At 34.8% G+C, this 18,026-nt stretch overlaps 1 protein-coding gene across 1 annotated transcript in view; it reads right to left on the bottom strand.

Annotated features, from left to right (window-relative positions):
- NKAIN3 (sodium/potassium transporting ATPase interacting 3) overlaps nt 1–18,026 on the bottom strand; it is a 124,370-nt gene that overhangs the window by 17,853 nt on the left and 88,491 nt on the right. Inside the window, exon 4 of the mRNA XM_039335709.1 lies at nt 10,985–11,182. Within this exon, the coding sequence (XP_039191643.1) occupies nt 10,985–11,182 (198 nt within the window). The remainder of the gene's footprint in view (nt 1–10,984; nt 11,183–18,026) is intronic.

Below are 18,026 nucleotides of genomic sequence, written 5' to 3' on the forward strand. Positions count from 1 at the left end.
CTTAAAGTACCTAGCTGAATCCTTCTTCGTTTGAGATTACTACCTGCCTTAGGCATATTGTTGCAATCTGCTTGTGAACTATCTCAGCTGGAGCTGACACAGCAGTGAGTGCATGAATTGATATATATATATATGCTCTCCTGTCAGGTGAGCCATGATGTAATCTTGATACCTTTTTGAGGACTTCTTATGACAATTCATCACGGATAGATGTATGCTTTCAGATTATTACCACTCCAGCTCCAGCAATACGGAAAAAAAGTCACAATACATTGTGACATGTCACATGACGTGGCAACTTTGACACCCATGGTGTAAGGTATTAATTGCATAGAATGGGTCCTAAATAGCTCTCTGTTCCTGCTATGCATTTAAAAAAGAGATTAGAACAGTGTTTCTCAATGTTGGCAACTTGAAAATGTGTGGAATTCAACTCCCAGAATTTCTCAGCTAGCATGGGAAGAGGTTCCAAGATTACAGTCACCCTTAAATGAAAGGAAGCAAAGCACTTATATTAGATGATATTAGATCAGTGTTTCTCAACCTTGACAATTTTAAGGCATGTGGACTTCAACTCCCAGAATTCCACAGCCAGCTGTATTAGATGTTATCTTGTGATGGGGCAGGGCATTTTAGTATGTCCCATACATTGAAATAGAATTGTATATGTTTATTAAAGAAAGATTCATGTGACAACAAAAATATCTTCTTATTTACAGTAATTATATAGAAGACAATATTATCCATTAAATACATGCAGATTTCCTAACGGTGCTGGAGATTTAAGTAGTTTGCTTCCAATTACCCTGAAATTAGCCATTACCCTTCCAGTAATGCGATTTAGGTTGACTTTTAAGTGAACTTTTTATCATAAGTGATACATACATGATCATCAGCTAATTTTCAGTAACAATGTCTTCAAGGCAATTCCCTACATATAATCACTATGGAATCATTGGAGAATAACAAGTTGACATTGAACAAGGTGGTGGTAAGTACCCATAAGACATTCATTAGTACAGTGTAATAGTAACATGTTGGCTTGATTGCTCAAGAAGCCACTAAGCAATTCCTCAATTTCTGAATGAAACTAATTTTAATTGCCAAGAGCTTTAAATGTCACATTGTTGTAATTGCTTGTTTAAGCAGATACAATGAAAGCATTTGCCAAGTGTACTGCCTTTTTCTGTATTTTTTTTTAACCTCATAGTTAAATAATTTTTTTGCATTAGGATTTTTCTTAAGCAGCGGGTATTATCTCAAAATGATTATTAAACGGATTGTTAACAGACTCCTAATAATTATTTTTTTTAAAAAAAAAAACAATATGACTGAGTTGATTTGGCTCTAAGGTATTTCTTCCTAAGATAACTTTTAAAGTAGAACAACTGTCAAGGCCAAACCAACACAGTAAAATTCATTCCAATAATTTATCTGCTTACACCTAATAGACATAATCTTGCCAAACTAAAGCTGTAATATTCTAACCACTAGATCTATCCTGAAAGATTTTAGGGTGTGGCTACCCTGAATCTCTCCCCCAACCTTCTCTCCAGCTTTGACCTGTGCTGTAATCTCTGGGAAACCTCTCTGCCAAAACTGTCCCTGACCGCTGCTGCCAGTGCACATTCCATCTCATCAACTTTTTATTACACTTAGAGAAGTTTATCATGCCTTTCTAGGAATTGAAAGCAAAACACTTTGTTATTGTTCAGTGGTTCATCATCAAGAATTTCAAGCAGCTTTTGACCTAAATTGTAGCCTGATCATATATTTTAAATGTTAAGAGTTGTACAATGGGAAGCTGTGTCCCATGGGGTCTTCTGAAATGATTTATATAAGTTTCACAATCATTGACAAGGCCAATCATGAATGTTCTTCCCATGAAATCATCCCCTGGCAAAATCCTTCATAATTGGGCCTGCTCCACAGAATTTAAGTATGTCAACAGTATTGTTGAGCAAACTAATAAAGAAGTACTTTGTTCTGGAATATTTGACAGAAATTTCAATATTAGGGTAATTCTAAACAACACAAGCACAGGCCAAATCCTCCTAATAATTCTCTAGTCAAACTCTTCCATTTTCTTACTATCAGAATCTGCTATATTATAAGAATATATATACAGCGAATACATATACAGACAGGATTGATGCCATAATTGCCAGATTCATATATAGCATTAAGGAAATGATAGCTAGACTGCTACATCACAGTAAGCCGAGAACAAAGAAGCAAATTATTACATAATTACATATGACCTAATGTGTTATGTGATTATGGTAGACTTATTTGAACATAAGCTGAGACTCACATGAAATAAAAATTAACACACTAAAAAACAGTTAACAGCTAAACAAAAACAATAACTGGCTTTGCATCACTTGGATAATGATCAAGAATTCAACTTTTATTTTCCAAAAAAGGAGAATATCTAAAATGGGAGCTATGAAAGAATTCTCAATGGGTATAGGATAATTCAATCAAGAGGCCTGGGCAACTTCCTAATGAAAGTACTTCATTAGTTATATCCTTTTGCTCATTTAAAAAATGACAGTGGTTATTAATATTCTAGTATTATTTCAGAAATGTCAAGCTTAATTAAAAATGTTTAGTATAGATGGGGAGAAGGTACTTAGCAAATATCTTACACTGTAGTTTTAGAAAAATACACTGTCTTTATATTTTCAAGAAGCAGAATGCACATTTGGGAATAACATTTCAAATCTACCAGAGCAAAGTATGTTTAAGAGATATGTGTCTCTTATAACCTTTATTCAGGCATTCAAAAGCTAGGAGTATTCCTTATTCAAGTTTTCCCAATTATCATGGTTGGTCATCAATGTTTCTCATCCCTTCCACCATTGAGGAAAAAGTCTGCAGGAAAAAGTCTTCATCTGTACAATTGTAGGGAAGCTACAATTGCAAACAAGCACATTTAACTCTTTTAATGTGTGAAGGTAGCCAATGACTTGTTTAAAAGGCTATAGAAAGAATTCTGTTGGGCTTAGTAGAACAGACCACAACACAGTCCATTTTATTTTTGCTTTTGATTACCAATTTGTTTCTAGCCTCAGTACAATTTGCTAACTTTCACACCCTAAGCAATTTAAGACCAGTGTCAAGAACCATCTCTTCCTATGTGAATATGCTCAAGAACTTTGATCGGCTTCTAAGACTTTATATCTACCATCAGAAATATGGTAGATATAATATATAATATTATATCTACCATATAATGAAGGCAATAGAAGAGGACCTTTCAATTTTTATCACTAAGTAAGGGAGCTGCTTTCTAACCATCAGCCTTCTTTGCTTTGTACTCAGAAGTGTTTTGTGACCAAGCTAGTTATTTTTTCCCCTAGTTTGGTTGTTTTATATATCTGGACAATTCCTTTATTAAATCATCATTCTCTACATAAAAGAGATATTTCTTATATTTCTATTAGATTTAACAGGCTTTTTTTACCACTTTTCCATTTTTACCAATGCAGAATGAATTTTATTATCAACTGCTTAAATTCCATTAATTGGAGCAAAGTTGTCATATCAGTGGTACTTGAAACATTTACTATACCCATTTGTATCCTGTCCTTTTTCATGGAGTTTGGGGCAACATGCTGAAGTCAATGACAGTTTCCTGGTTGGGAAGAATACTAGCTTCAAAGGTGATGATATGGACCAAACACAACATTAAACAACTCTTTGACTCACCCCATCGCCAAACTAATTCTGGTATTCAATGGCTGTTGACTGAAATTTAGACTTGGGGAGTTTGCTTTACCCCTGATACCTGAAGATATTCATGACTGAGCATTGATTCCCACATCCATGACTAAACAATGTGCCATCTTTAATGTTTCTATATATGAATCTTAAAGTGTCTTTCTTTTTTGTGTTGATCATTTCCAGTGCACAAGGGAGATATTTGGAATAGGAGATTCTATCAGAAAAGGTTTTTCTTTTTTACTTTAACTTTACAGATAAATTGAAGAGCCATCTGTTTTTATTCTCCTGATCTTTACTCATTTGACAATATACACATTGTACATTTGCAGGCTCTAATTAGGAGTCTGCTAATATGTGATTACATTAGTCCCAAGTCAAGAAATGTTTTATTACATGAATATTTTGTGATAGGCAGAAACTGGTTTCAGAAGAGCAGTCTCATAAAAGCTGTATAACAAAGGGACACACTGCTTAGCATGCAAAATATGTGAATTAATGTTCATTTTTTCCTTTTTCCTTTTTTTTTGCTATCAATAGCAGTTTTCTAACTTGAGGAAAAGTAAGTTCAAAGAGTAATTAACTTTGGGATAATTATATCTGATATGTCTTAAGCTTTAAGCCAGGGGTCCCCAACCCCTGAGCCATGGCCTGCGGCCTGTTTGAAACCGGACCGCAAGAGCGATGTGCAAGCATGTGCATGCGAAGCTCCACTCGCATGAGCGGTGGGCCCTTGCAAGCACAAGCACTCTCCACGAGTGGAGCTTCACACGCAAGAGCAAGGGCCCTCTGCTCATGTGCAAAGCTCCATTCACTTGAGTGGAGGGCACATGCACCTACCACTCACACCAATGGAGCTGCGCATGCATGTGTCTGCCATTCACATGTTCCCTCTCCTGCACCAGGCCAGACTGCCAAGCTGGAAAGCTTAGCAACCGCTGCTTTAAGCTGTCTTTCCTTCAGGATTTTGTTTCCAGTTCTGTTTTGATCCGGCATTAGCCTAAAAATCATAATAATATGCCAAGTATTTTATTATTATTATTATGATTCGTTGCATAGTCAGTCAGATATTCAGACTACAGTTGGAATTTTGGTCTACCTATCGAGTCCTTCCAAGGACCTGGATATGCAGATCTGGATGTTTATCTGGAACACCATCGAACATCCAGATCTGCCTAACCCAGGTCCTTGTAAGGAACTTGATAGGTAGGCAAAAATACCAAATCTGAACATCTGTCTGACTCTGCGACAAACCATAATAATGGCAATAAGCAGGTTTATTTATGAATGTATTTTGATCTTGCCTTTATTACTTTTATAGATAACTCAAGGCAGCAACCATACCTAATATTCCTTCTTTCTCATATATTCCCCACAAAAGCAATTGTGTGAGATTGTCTGTGTTGAGAGAATGGCCCAAAGTCACCCAGCTAGCTTTCTGCCCAAGGTGGAACTAGAACTCTCGATCTCCTGGTTAGCCTGATGCTAAACTGGCTCTGCACTGTACCAAAATGGCTCTCATATGCATCTATCCAAATATACTACTAATATTTTATGTTCAGTGTTAGGTTTTGATATTAAATAATTTATTATATATAATTGCAATATATGACACCAATTCCATTTGTAATTAATAGCTAACATACCTAATTGTTTAGTGTTTGTTTTGACTTAAATAGCAATCTGTTATGGTTCAGATTCTAATTGTTGTGCATTCTTGTTACGCATGCTTTATCTGAGCACTTTTTCCCTCTGCATCATCCTCATTTTCCTCCATTGTTGGCTTACCTACCTCCTGTTTCAAATCTTAGTACATTTGTGTATGACATAATACCATATTTTTTGATTACATCTTACTATATCAGATCCTAATTACTTGGTCTCATAAAAATGGAAAATCCGAGGTGGCGCAGCAGTTAGAGTGCAGTACTGCAGGCCACTTTACCTGACTGTGTTCAGCAGGTCAGCGGTTCAAATCTCACCGGCTCAAGGTTGACTCAGCCTTCCATCCTTCCGGGGTAGGTAAAATGAGGACCCAAATTGTTGGGGGCAATGTAAATATATATATATATACACTGCTTACTGGTGTACACCGCTTAGAGAGTGCTTGCACTTAAAGCGGTATATAAGTCTCATAAATAAATAATAAATATTTTCAATGCTTTAGTATGACAGAGTCTTATCTTCTACATCATTGCACAACAGGTCTGTTATTTTGCATGTCTCATTTTTGCTCAACCTGAATAAGCCACCTCAAATAAAACTGAAATTACTTTTGCAGTTAGGAAAAGCGCAAATGCCAACTGACCTAAAAATAATTTAGTATGTATTTATGCATAAATATAAGGCATTTGCCAAGTATTTTATAAATAATACACTTTGGTGCTGGTTTCCAAATTAAAGGTCAGCAGCAGCATTTTTTTTTTTTTTTACTTTAGTGTGCGTAATTATGCTAGAATATAAACCTCTCCAGGTATATGTAACTATGAAGAAAAAAGACCAAGTAATGGAGCTTATCTCATTGTTTCATATTCTATTCCATAGTTCTTAGAGTATACATGTGAATGTATCCTCATAGCTGTCCTGTGTACAAAAACATGGGTGACTGATCAGAATCCTACAGCAGCATGGCACCATACCAGCTTTGAAGTGCAACTCCTTTTCCTTGTAGTAGAATTCAAACAAACTGAGCACATAATTGCTGTCAGTAAATGCTATGTGACAAAACAAACATTATTTGGCTCTTAATAGTACTTGTCCTAGGGCACTGGCTGTCCTGTCCATACTTATCATCAGTAGCAGAGAGGAGTGTGGTGGCTCACGAAGTTAGAATGCTGAGCTTGCATACCAAGATGAAGCCACTAAAGCAGATGATAGGCTGCAATTTCATTCTGATGTTTCCCACTATTTAAAGGACTTCTTGCCTTGTACTTTACACTGTGAAACCAGGTGACTACCAGTTGCTGCTATAACAGACATCTCTATTATGAAAGAAGGCTGGTTGGTAGAGAAAAAAAAAAAGCACTGAGTTCAACCTTTGTATTATTTAGGTGGCATTAAACAATGTATTATATAGAATTTTTCTATTAGCTAATGGCATGTGGATTTCTGCAATCCTTTACTGGTGGCTGTATATGGAAACCTATACTTATGTACCTGCAAATTTTTTTATATTTCACAGAGTATTTGCCAAGGCTTAGATTATTATACTTTAAGAGTAGCAATTTGTTTTTCAATGACTTCTATTTTTACAAGGAAATTGTAAATATAAAGCATCACCAGAGTAACCTTTTGAAAACATGGCAGATGATTGCAAGTGTATCATTATTTATTTTGCTAAAGGGAATATGCTTATTTTCTCTGCTTAAGACATATGGTAAGATAGTTACTTTAACTCCAAGAGGCCAGAGTAGTATTAAAAATAAGTATTTTTTCAGAATGGCATAAATATATCAGGGATTTGGAGCTCTGTGCTCCATATCCCTGACAAATTTATCTCATCATCTCTTAATCTTGGACATAATCTAAGAGATGCCTGAGACATTAATGAAACAATATTCTAAATTCTGATTCTTGCTTTATTTACTGTGGACTTTTTAAAAACCCAGTAACAAAATACACAATAAAGTATACTCTCAAATCATTTCTTAAATATAGGAAATTGAAAATGCAACTCTATCTTCTTCTTAAAAATGTATATTCGGAAAGGTATTAAAAGTCTCCTGAGCATAGAAGAAATATTTCATTTTATAATAATTGAAATGTTCCTCATTTTAACAGCTGCTGCACTGAAGACTGCTAATTAAATGGTTGCTACTTAAATTATTTTTTTCCTTTGATAATGTAGTATTTAAAATCACAAAAATATAATGGTTCATCCTCAAATTAAATAATCGGTAGCTGACAGATATGTTGAAAATAGTAAGGCTTAAATCATCAGTTAAATCAAGGACACTGTAAAGAGGTTAATAATGATATGGTGGCTAAAGAGGAATGGATCTATGGGGACATATTCATATTAAAATTCCTAGCAAAGATGTATCCTATATTGGAAAAAAAGTAAGTGAGAATGTAGAGAAGAACAGTCAGTTATACTGTGATAGTTGAGAAATATTTTGTTATTTTAAAAAATAATGCAGATGTGTTACTTCAGATATTTTTCTGAATTTTTTTAGGAGCCAATGAAATAATGTTGGGTTTTTTTTCTTAAGATTTACATATAAGATTTAGCTTACATTTTTTTAGATACTGTTTTAAAACTAAATAAAGATGAATTTTCCATTCTAATACTACATTATAAGCTCAAAAAGTTGCCTTAGACATTATCTCCCATATTTCCCTGAGAATTAGCAATATTGCACTTCATAATCTAAATTCTTAACTCTATTCCACAAATAGGACAGTCCCTTTCATCCCAGCAAAGGAGAGTGTGGCGGAAGAGATGAACTGATGCTTATTAGCATCCATGAATGATTTCCAGCTGGGTAGATTTTAAAATAGGCAAGGGCATTGACTTCTCTACTAATGATAGCATCCCATGAAGAACAATCCAATGAGAGTGATGACCAACATCAATTAGAATCTAAACTTGTATGGAAATACGTTTAATAAAATTTATGCTTATACATGTAGACTGTAAAACTCTGTAAACATGGACTTAGTCTGTTTGACTCACTTTGCTTGTAACTATGTCTGCAGGATCTCTTTATTAAGGAACTAATTTCCTCCTCTGATGTAGCCCTACTATATGCTCAGGAAACTATCAATTACTTAGATTTTAGTCATAAAGTAAGTTGTATATGTTTATCTCTTAATTCATCAACTCTCGACTCTTTTTTTTTCATAGTTTGTTGACCAATCTTTTATATTGGCAAGCCACATTTTTCTGCCTTACTTTGACCTCTTGTTTAAAACAATAATTATGGACTGATTGTGTGAATAAGCTCAAATTGACCTTTGCTGGTTCAAAGAACATGAAAATATGTTCCAAATATAATACATGGATAATAAGATTTCTAAATTTAATTATATGTAAAAGAAATCTAATCCTTTTTTTACCTAGTAAGTATAATGAATTTTCAGGAACTATTCAATAGACTTCTAGACCAAACATAAAGATCTATTAATACCCTCTAAAACTGAGTAAAAATCATAGAAATAATAGCAGATTAAATGTCAGAGCTTGAAATATAATGAACTATAAGGGCATTTTTACATGGTAGATTAAATAGGATTAAATAGCCTTTTATCTGATAGTTTTGAGTGATTTGTTTCTTTGAAGTAGACTAATAGTATGACAATAGTGACTACCTTATAATTTTTATATATACAGGTTACATTTCTATTCTTGTGGAATCATAATGTGTTATGACATCATTTTAATTATAAATATCATTTTCACCATTGTGTTAAGAATAAAAACCATCCATTTCAGAAAAGAAAATATTTTATCATCCTTCTTTCATCTGTACTTTTGAATCTTACCCCAGGAATATAAACTGCTCCTAGCTAATTACAGTAGTTCATTAAGTCTTCTCTTTCATTCATTTTTTCTGATTTGGTTGGCAAATCAACATAATGCTTCATTTTAATTTGCATGATAAAGTAATGTGGACTGCCATAATGCACAAACTACATGTTCCAAATGATTCCTCTAATAATGTTTTCTTAATTACTACACTATTTATAATAGTATTTTCCCCTCTCTTGCAACTGACAGGAATTCATTAAATAAAGATTATATCAAGCTGGTAGAAATGAGGAAGGATCAGAGGATCACATGAAAACACAAATATTAATCTGTCTAAATTTGGATTAACAAATTAAATCACATGTAATATGAACATGTTTAAAATAATATTCTCTGCATTGCTATAAATCTTATTTAACACAGTCAAAAGCTGCTACCATGAGAAGATACCAAACATTCAGATTGTGAGACAAATTATGACTTCTTGCACCTGTAGAACATCTTTAAGAGTGCTGCTTTTAACACAGCTTTTATCCCGTCATGACTTCATTGAACTTCCATAGACTTTCTATAGAAAATTTACCTGCAAGTAGTATTAGATATTATTCTTGTATTCCTAATAACAGGTTCATTCCTGAAATAGCTCAGCATAGCCAATATATAGATGAGGCAAAGGATAATTTAATTTTGCAGGTTATTCTGTTAGATGCATGAAACAATGCCTGGACAACCAAATATGTGTGTACAATATGCAAATTCTTTAAGGTTCTATTGATGAAATTAAATTTAAATTTGGCCTCTAGGGAAAATGAAGTTCCTAACATATAACATAGTTTCTTAATATATGAAACATAAACTAAGAAACATCTATGTTAATCAGAAGTCTCTTCTATGAGCATCTTTGACATTGAGAAAGAAACTAAATAACAGAGCCATATTTTTTGTATCTATACACTGGGGTGGGCAATTAATTTTCCCAAGGGATCACATGAGAAACTATGACTATTGTGGAGGGCTGAACCAATAGAGCTCTGAAGGTGCAGAAGCAGACATGCATCCACATAAGTAAATTTTTAAAAGCCTCCTTCAAAATAAAAGCAACACAGTTGTATTATATGCACAGTGTAAACTTATTTAAATGTGATTTATAATTTCCAATTGACCTCATGCAGGCCAGACAGGGACAGCCAAAGGGCCATATGTAGCCTGGGGACTGTAAAATGTGCAGGTATGCTATATATCAGCAGTCTCCAACCCCCAGGCCATGGTCCGCTACTGGTCTGTGCTTATTGACAACTGGGTCGTGGGCCAGCGCAGTTCGATTCATGCAAGTGGGTGGCCCAGTGCACACGGGAATGAGCACACAGCTCAACTTTCAGTCCAACTGCATGTGCGTGCATGTGCGTGCCAGCCCATCGCTTGTGTGGCCTAGTTCCCTCTTCCCCCTCCCAGCTGGGCTGCCAAGCCGCAAAAGTTGGGGACTGCTGCTATATATTATTCATACATATAATGTGTGTGTGTGTGTGTGTCTATAAGCACAAACAAAACAGAACTTCCAAAAATATTTCTAAATTTTGATCAAATGAGAGTGCAAAAGTTTAAAACATATTTCATAACAAATTATATATGCAAAACACTTTTTAAATCGCTCTGTTATTTTAATTCTGAGATTTTTTTTAAATAGTTGAATAGTTAAAAGTGGCTCCCCCCTCCCGAAAATAAAGCAGCAGTAGCAATATGGAAAAAATGTCAAAATAAAAATATCCATAAAAGTAGATATGAACTTACGGAGAGTAGAATTTGAATGGCACTATGAATGACTTCTAAGTACTGAAAGTCAATTATGCAACCTGTCACAGAGACATAGGAAATATCATCTATGAGTCCAGGAGCTGAAGGGCGTACCACTCTTCGTATGCAGCCAGGCCCATGTTCTCGCCACCAAGATCGATGCATTGAGATATTAAAGGTCATGAGATCTGTTTCCTAGTAAACAAAACAAAAGAAAGCATTTTTAAAATAAAATTTTAATCATTTAATATGAAAAATATATTTCAAAGGAAATACATACTACCACAGTACAGTTTAAAACAATGAAGGTGAAAATTGCCTGTAAAAAAAATGTGATCTCCTTTTGGAAGAAGGAGATGTTCTTACAACCTAGACAGATATTTCAATATCTATTTCCAAATACGGCAATAAAATGTTAGCTGAACTATAAAATGAGCAGGTACAAAATATTTCATCTGTTTCTGGAAATACAGCACGCTTTGTCAACATTTAGCAAATTTGATAACATACAGAATATCCAAGATAATTCTGAGAGGAAATGTACAATGTTCTTCTCCCATGAATTACTGAAAGCACCTAAAGAATTCTAATGATTCCTTACTACCTCAACACTTTTATCTACAAATCAAGGAAGGTTAGCACGAAGGAAAATTTACAAATAGATTATTTCATGGCTTCAAATTCTAATGTACAGCTCATTTTGTCTAGCATTAATCTCAGCCCAGAGATAACACTTTCATACCATAGTTAAAGCTGGAAACCAAAGGGGCAGGAAAAAGAATATATATGTCCAGTCTGTTAAAACACGGATGTTAAACTCGCCACGTAACGTGACACAATTTTTTTTTGCATTGCCAGAACTGGGGTGGGCGCATGATCAACCAGGTTGCGGGCTGGCAGTTTGACACCCCTGTGTTAAAACAACGAGAAACACGACATACTGGCATAATGCTATAGTTAGGCCTTACAAGGCCTGTAAATTGGACCTGGTTTCTTTTGATTTTAGGTACTCATAAGAAGAGGGAAAAAGCTCTTCTTTCCAATTCTTGGTAAATACTCTAGGCTTTGACTCTTTCTTCATAAATTTCTTCAGAACACCACCCTCTAGTTTTTATTTTTCTTTGCCACCCATTATTGATATTAAGCTTTGCATGTTCATTATTTTTTGCTCTCCCCCTTATGAGCTGGCTGTTTGAATTGTTTTTACATGTTGCAATATTCAATTTCCATAGGTGTTGTACAAAGGATAGAATATGATGATCTGCTGGAATAAAGCCCAATGAGTCTTTCAGAAGTGATGTTGAGATCAGATGGCCTCATTAGAATGATAGATTGAATTATTAGATACTCATCACATGGTAATGCCATTAACAATGTCTTGTCCTCCTACCTTATAATAGTATCATTTGCATAGATAAAGTTGGTATCAAACTATTCTTATCTGTCACCATTGATGGGCCAGTAATTAAGCAATCTGTATCTAACAATATGGAAATATTCATGCAGGGAAATTATAAATTGTTCATATTTAATATACAAAACACTTGCAGTTCATCTATTCCTGCTTATGAAAGTTATTTTTACAAATAAATTTATTGAATTCATTTATGTCAATGAATCATCATGCTCAAGTTGGTTTTGTTGCAAAAGCCCAGGAGATAGGCTCTGTTGTTTCTATTGACTGAATGTTATTTTAGTTACTTACATAAAGTATAGTGATAATGTAATAAACATTGAGGGAATTTAATAATAATAATAATAATAATAATAATAATAATAATAGTAGTAGTAGTAGTAGTAGTAGTAGTAGTAGAACTAGTACTAGTAGTAATAATAATGATGATGATGTTGGAAGGGACCTTGGAGGTCATCTAGTCCTGCTCAGGCAGGAAACCCTATATCATTTCAGACAAATGGCTGTCCAGGATCTTCTTAAAAACTTCCAGTGTTGGAGCATTCACCGCTTCTGGAGGCAGGTTGTTCCACTGGTTAATTGTTCTAATTGTCAGGAAGTTTCTCCTCAGTTCTAGGTTGCTTCTCTCCTTGATTAGTTTCCATCCATTGCTTCTTGTCCTGCCTTCAGGCGCTTTGGAGAATAGCTTGACTCCCTCTTCTTTGTGGCAGCCCCTGAAATATTGGAATACTGCTATCATGTCCCCCCTCGTCCTTCTCTTCATTAAACTAGACATACCAAATTCCAGCAACCATTCCTTATATGTTTTAGCCTCCAGACCTCTAATCATCTTTGTTGCTCTTCTCTGTACTCTTTCTAGAGTCTCAACATTTTTTTACATCGTGGTGACCAAAACTGGATGCAGTATTCCAAGTGTGGCCTTACCAAGGCATTGTAAAGTGGTATTAATACTTCACGTGATCTTGATTCTATCCCTCTGTAGGATTGAAAATATTCTGGCATTTTTGTTTCTTTATTAATGCTCAGTAGAGATTAGGATTCGCTACCCTAACCAGGAATAGATGTTTTAAAAAACATATATTGAGAACTTGACATAGAATATACATAATGCATCATATATAAATTATACTTCAGCCCCTACGTTTGACCATGTAATACTATTATATTCACAGTTTTAGATCAAATGTAAAAATACTCTAGTTAGTTGCAGCTGAAAATAAATTGGAGATGCTCTTCAAGGACCAAGAAATTATTCAAATACTTCTACTATCTTTCAGGTACTTTCCTGAACCCAAAACCACAGGTATTATTTGGTTTGGGGATTATTTGTGACTTTATTTATTCTGAGCTTTCCTGAAACTGTGCTAACATGACTCACTATCTCCAATTTGTCGTCCACAGTGTGTTGTTTTGTTATTATATAAACCAATAAATAAATATTTTCTGTACAATAAGGCATAACTCAAACTAGTGCAGATATTTGGTTAATACAGAAGATTTCTATGGGAAATGGTTTATATTCTCACATTCTATAATAAATATTTAAACATAAGATACATTATATTTAAGCACAGTGAAACAACACAGAACATTAAAATAGCCACATATAAAATGAAATTTATTTCTTATAAAATAAAATGTCTGTACATTTATACAGCAAATAAATGTATCAGTTGATACATTAGGAGAAATATTCTATTATTTGACATTTATTTATCAAATGCCAAATAAAAATAGTTTGTCACAGAGAATCAACACGGGAGAATGAGAATTTATCTGTATCATTTTCTTAAAATCAGAAAGATTTGCAGCCGAAATAATTATTCCAGTTAAAAATTGGAAATTAAGGATTATACTATTTTTAAAACATCTTGTGACTTATATAAAAAGTTAACCTTAATTAAAATGGACACTTAATTCTAGAATAAAATGATTAATGACACTGTTCAAATGATTTTTGAATTTATTTTTAAACCTGCAAGAGAAACTCAGATCATCCAATTACCATTACATCAGATAAATGTCCATGATTTCCAAAGGCTAATTAACAAAGAAGTTTGAAATGTAAAAGGTTAACTATTCTTATTTATGAAAGTTTTTAAAATAGTGGAGACATGCACTTTTTAAAAATGAGGAACAAATTTAAATGGAAATGCTTGGCAATAAAGTTAACCCAATTTGTAGACAAATAGTCGCAGGAACAAATAATTTATTATTAGATAAAGGAAATGAGAATATGGAAATAAAATGTTACCATTTTAATTAAACCAATTATGTGCAAACAACTTAGCACTTATTATTAAGAACTATATAGTAGATCTACAAAATAATCTATTCCCCACCCACTGTCATGCCTGAATCTGCTGAGGAAAATGAGCTGGAACTGGACCCTATTGAGGTTGAGGGAGAGGTGTCTGTGGCTTCAGAGGAATGTGGGGAAGAGCAGGCCGAGGCAGGCCACGGCCTTTCAGGATTGGGACAGGATGAACATCAGAGGCAGAGCTCAGGCGATGAGCAAGGGCCACCCACTCCTGATCCTACAGCACAGAAAGTGGAGAGGAAGGAACAATGCAGGCAGGCTCAACTACTCAGGAGGAGAGCGCTCCGCCCCTCTCCACAAGGCACACCTGCAGACTGGGACTTAAGGAGACGCTGTGGGGAGGGGCATTTGTCGGGAACAAACACTGATTTCTTGGAGTTTTGTGTGGTGTTGCTGATCTCTTGTTCTGTGTTGTGATTTCTGCTTGGAAACCCTGAAACTCTGACCATTGGACTGGCTGACAAACTTGATTTGGTGTTCAAAGACCTTGGATTGAATTTTGGCTTCTCTTCTGAAACTGCTCAGGCAAGCTTGTATTTCCACAGACTTGTTAGATTTTGGATGTATGTTTCATTCCTTGTTATCTATGTGGCCTTGAGTAAATTACTCTCCTAATCTAACTGTATGTGAAACTACTTGCAGCCAGAGACTGCTGAAAGTCTGTGTGTGTTTCTTTATTCTGGGGCTTGCCAGAAACATGGGAACATTTGGGGAAAATTGGACCAAATAAAGGGTGGTTTGATTGTTGATTGTTTTGCCTTTGTGCTGTCCCCTGGGTCATCACACCCACTCCCTCAGGTCTTGAGGTAAATTGAGCGTATCCACATTAACAGAATAACAGAGACCTTGGAATCTTCTAGTCCAGTCCCACAATAGTCATACTCCACTCAGTATCAAAGATGCAGCTGTAGAGATAGTCAACAGTATTAAGTATCTGGGGGTACAGATAACTAACAATCTGAATTGGTCTCTCCGTATGTCATCCTTAGTGAAGCATACAAACCAGCATCTACATTGTCTGTGTCGGATGAGAAGAGTACATCTTTCTCCTTCTGTCCTGCCCACCTTTTACAGAGGCATGATTGAAAGCATTTTAACAAACTGCATCCCTATCTGGCTTGGTAGCAGCAATGCCTCAGATAGAAGGTCCATACAGAGATTAGTAAGGACAACCAAGAAGATCATAGGAAGCTTGCTTTATTTTATTTAGGATGCTGCTTATAAGTGCTATGTGCGTAGAGCTCAAAGCATTATTAGAAACCCCATGCACCCATTTTACGTTCTGTTTCCATTGCTCCGCTCTGGGAGGAAGTTTCGAAGTATTTCTAGCAGGACAACCCGATTCTGTAATAGCTTTGTTCCCTATGCCATACGTCTGGTAAACTCGCAAGATTCATTTTTCTTGCCATGCACATGTATACATAACCTGAACTAGACTATTGTTTCTCTGTGTCATATAATATATGTGGGTATATGCATAATTCTGTATTTATTTATTTATGTCATATTTATGTAGTGTATATCGGAGGTAGTGACCCTTTGAGAGCTGAATGCAACAAAATTTCATTTTAATGTACGTTGATTAGTGTACATTCAAAGTGACAATAATGTTAGTATTGTATTGTATTGTATTGTATTGTATTGTATTGTATTCTTCCATTCCAACAGAAATTTCTCCTTAATTCTAGGTTGGATCCCTCCTAAATAAACTTCCATTGGTTACTTCTTGTCCTGTCCTCAGGTGCTTTGGGGAATAGATCAACCTTCTCTTCTGTGAGACAGGCCCTCAAATATTGGAAAACTGCTATCATGTCAGCCCTAGTCCTTTCGTTAGACTAGACATACCCAGTTCCCATAACTGTTCATTGTATGTTCATTTAGTCCTCAGTCCCCTAATCATCTTTGTTGCTACTCTTTAAACTCTTTCTAGAGTATTAACATCTTTTTGTGTTGTGGAGATCAAAACTGGATGCAGTATTCCAAGAGTGGTCTTAACAGTGCAATGTACAGCAGTACTAGTACTTCAAATGATCTTAATATTATTGGTCTATTGATGCATCTATTTGTGCATTTGGTTTTTCTTGCCTAAATTTAAGATCTTACTTTTCTCCCCATCTTGATATTGTCTGCAAATCTGATGAGTTTTCTTTCTATTCCCTCATCTAAATCACTTATGAAGATGATGAAGAGTATTGGCTTAGGACAGAATCTTGAGATATCCTGCTGCATGCTTCCCTCCATATCGTTATAGTTCCACTGAACAAGGAGTGTGCACAATCCTCAATGTTGCAGTAGTATAATTAATTGATGTTTGGAAATTTGATGCAAATATGTAATATTTTTGCTTAGGAACCAATAATTAACCATTAGGTTAATTTAACAGTGAAGAAGAGAGTATCTGAAGAACATAAATATTTGTAGAAAATCTTAAATAAAAAGAAAATAGATCATGTAAATAAAACATGATACAACAGTTCATGTGCAATGACTGATTGATGACAAAATTCCTGTAGTTCAAAAAACTATAAACCATGACATTAACTTTCCTCATAAAGCAGTCAGTAGCTTGGGGGCATCTCTATTTTGGAATGGCTTACTGCCTTTTAACCAGTAGCTCACTTTGTATTCATCTGTTGGAAAAGATCCTTTGGGATCTATAATTCATATGGTAGCTTGAATTATAATGATGTAGGTCTGACCCTATCTTTCATTTTTGCATAAAATTATTTCAGGATATTATATCTATAAAGTCAGCCTAAATCTACAGGGATACAACATTAGTATCTCTGCTGAAAATTGCTTGTACAGCTAAGAAAAAAGGCTTTATTATGTAAACTTATTACCATTGTCTACCAGCACAGATTTCTTTCCAACATGACAGTAGATGCTGGCTGGTCTCTGTAGATAGATTTGGGTATCAGCAAGCTAACCAATATCTAATTTGCAATGCGGTTCATTAGTGCCTTAGAATTATGAAATTACAAGAGGAGTTGATCCCATATTCTGGCAAAAAAAATAGGAAATATTTCCAATTGGGACATAGTTAATAAAATAACAATAAATATAGTTAATAAAATAACAATAACAATAAACAACAAAGATTACTAACAGTTTTTTTGTATCGCAAAGATAACAAAGATTGAAATTCTGGCCAGGTTTGCATGATAGAAATCTTGCTGCTATGAAAAAAAAATCAAAAATAAAATTGCTAGATTACAGAAATCAGAACTCATAAGGATAGAGAATGTAATAGTAATAGTAGTAAAGTTGGAAGGGACCTTGGAGGTCATCTAGTCCAACTCCCT

This window comes from Crotalus tigris, unplaced genomic scaffold (assembly GCF_016545835.1).
Source record: "Crotalus tigris isolate CLP2741 ecotype Arizona unplaced genomic scaffold, ASM1654583v1 scf7180000017546.9332058, whole genome shotgun sequence".
Classification (NCBI taxonomy): Eukaryota; Metazoa; Chordata; class Lepidosauria; order Squamata; family Viperidae; genus Crotalus; species Crotalus tigris.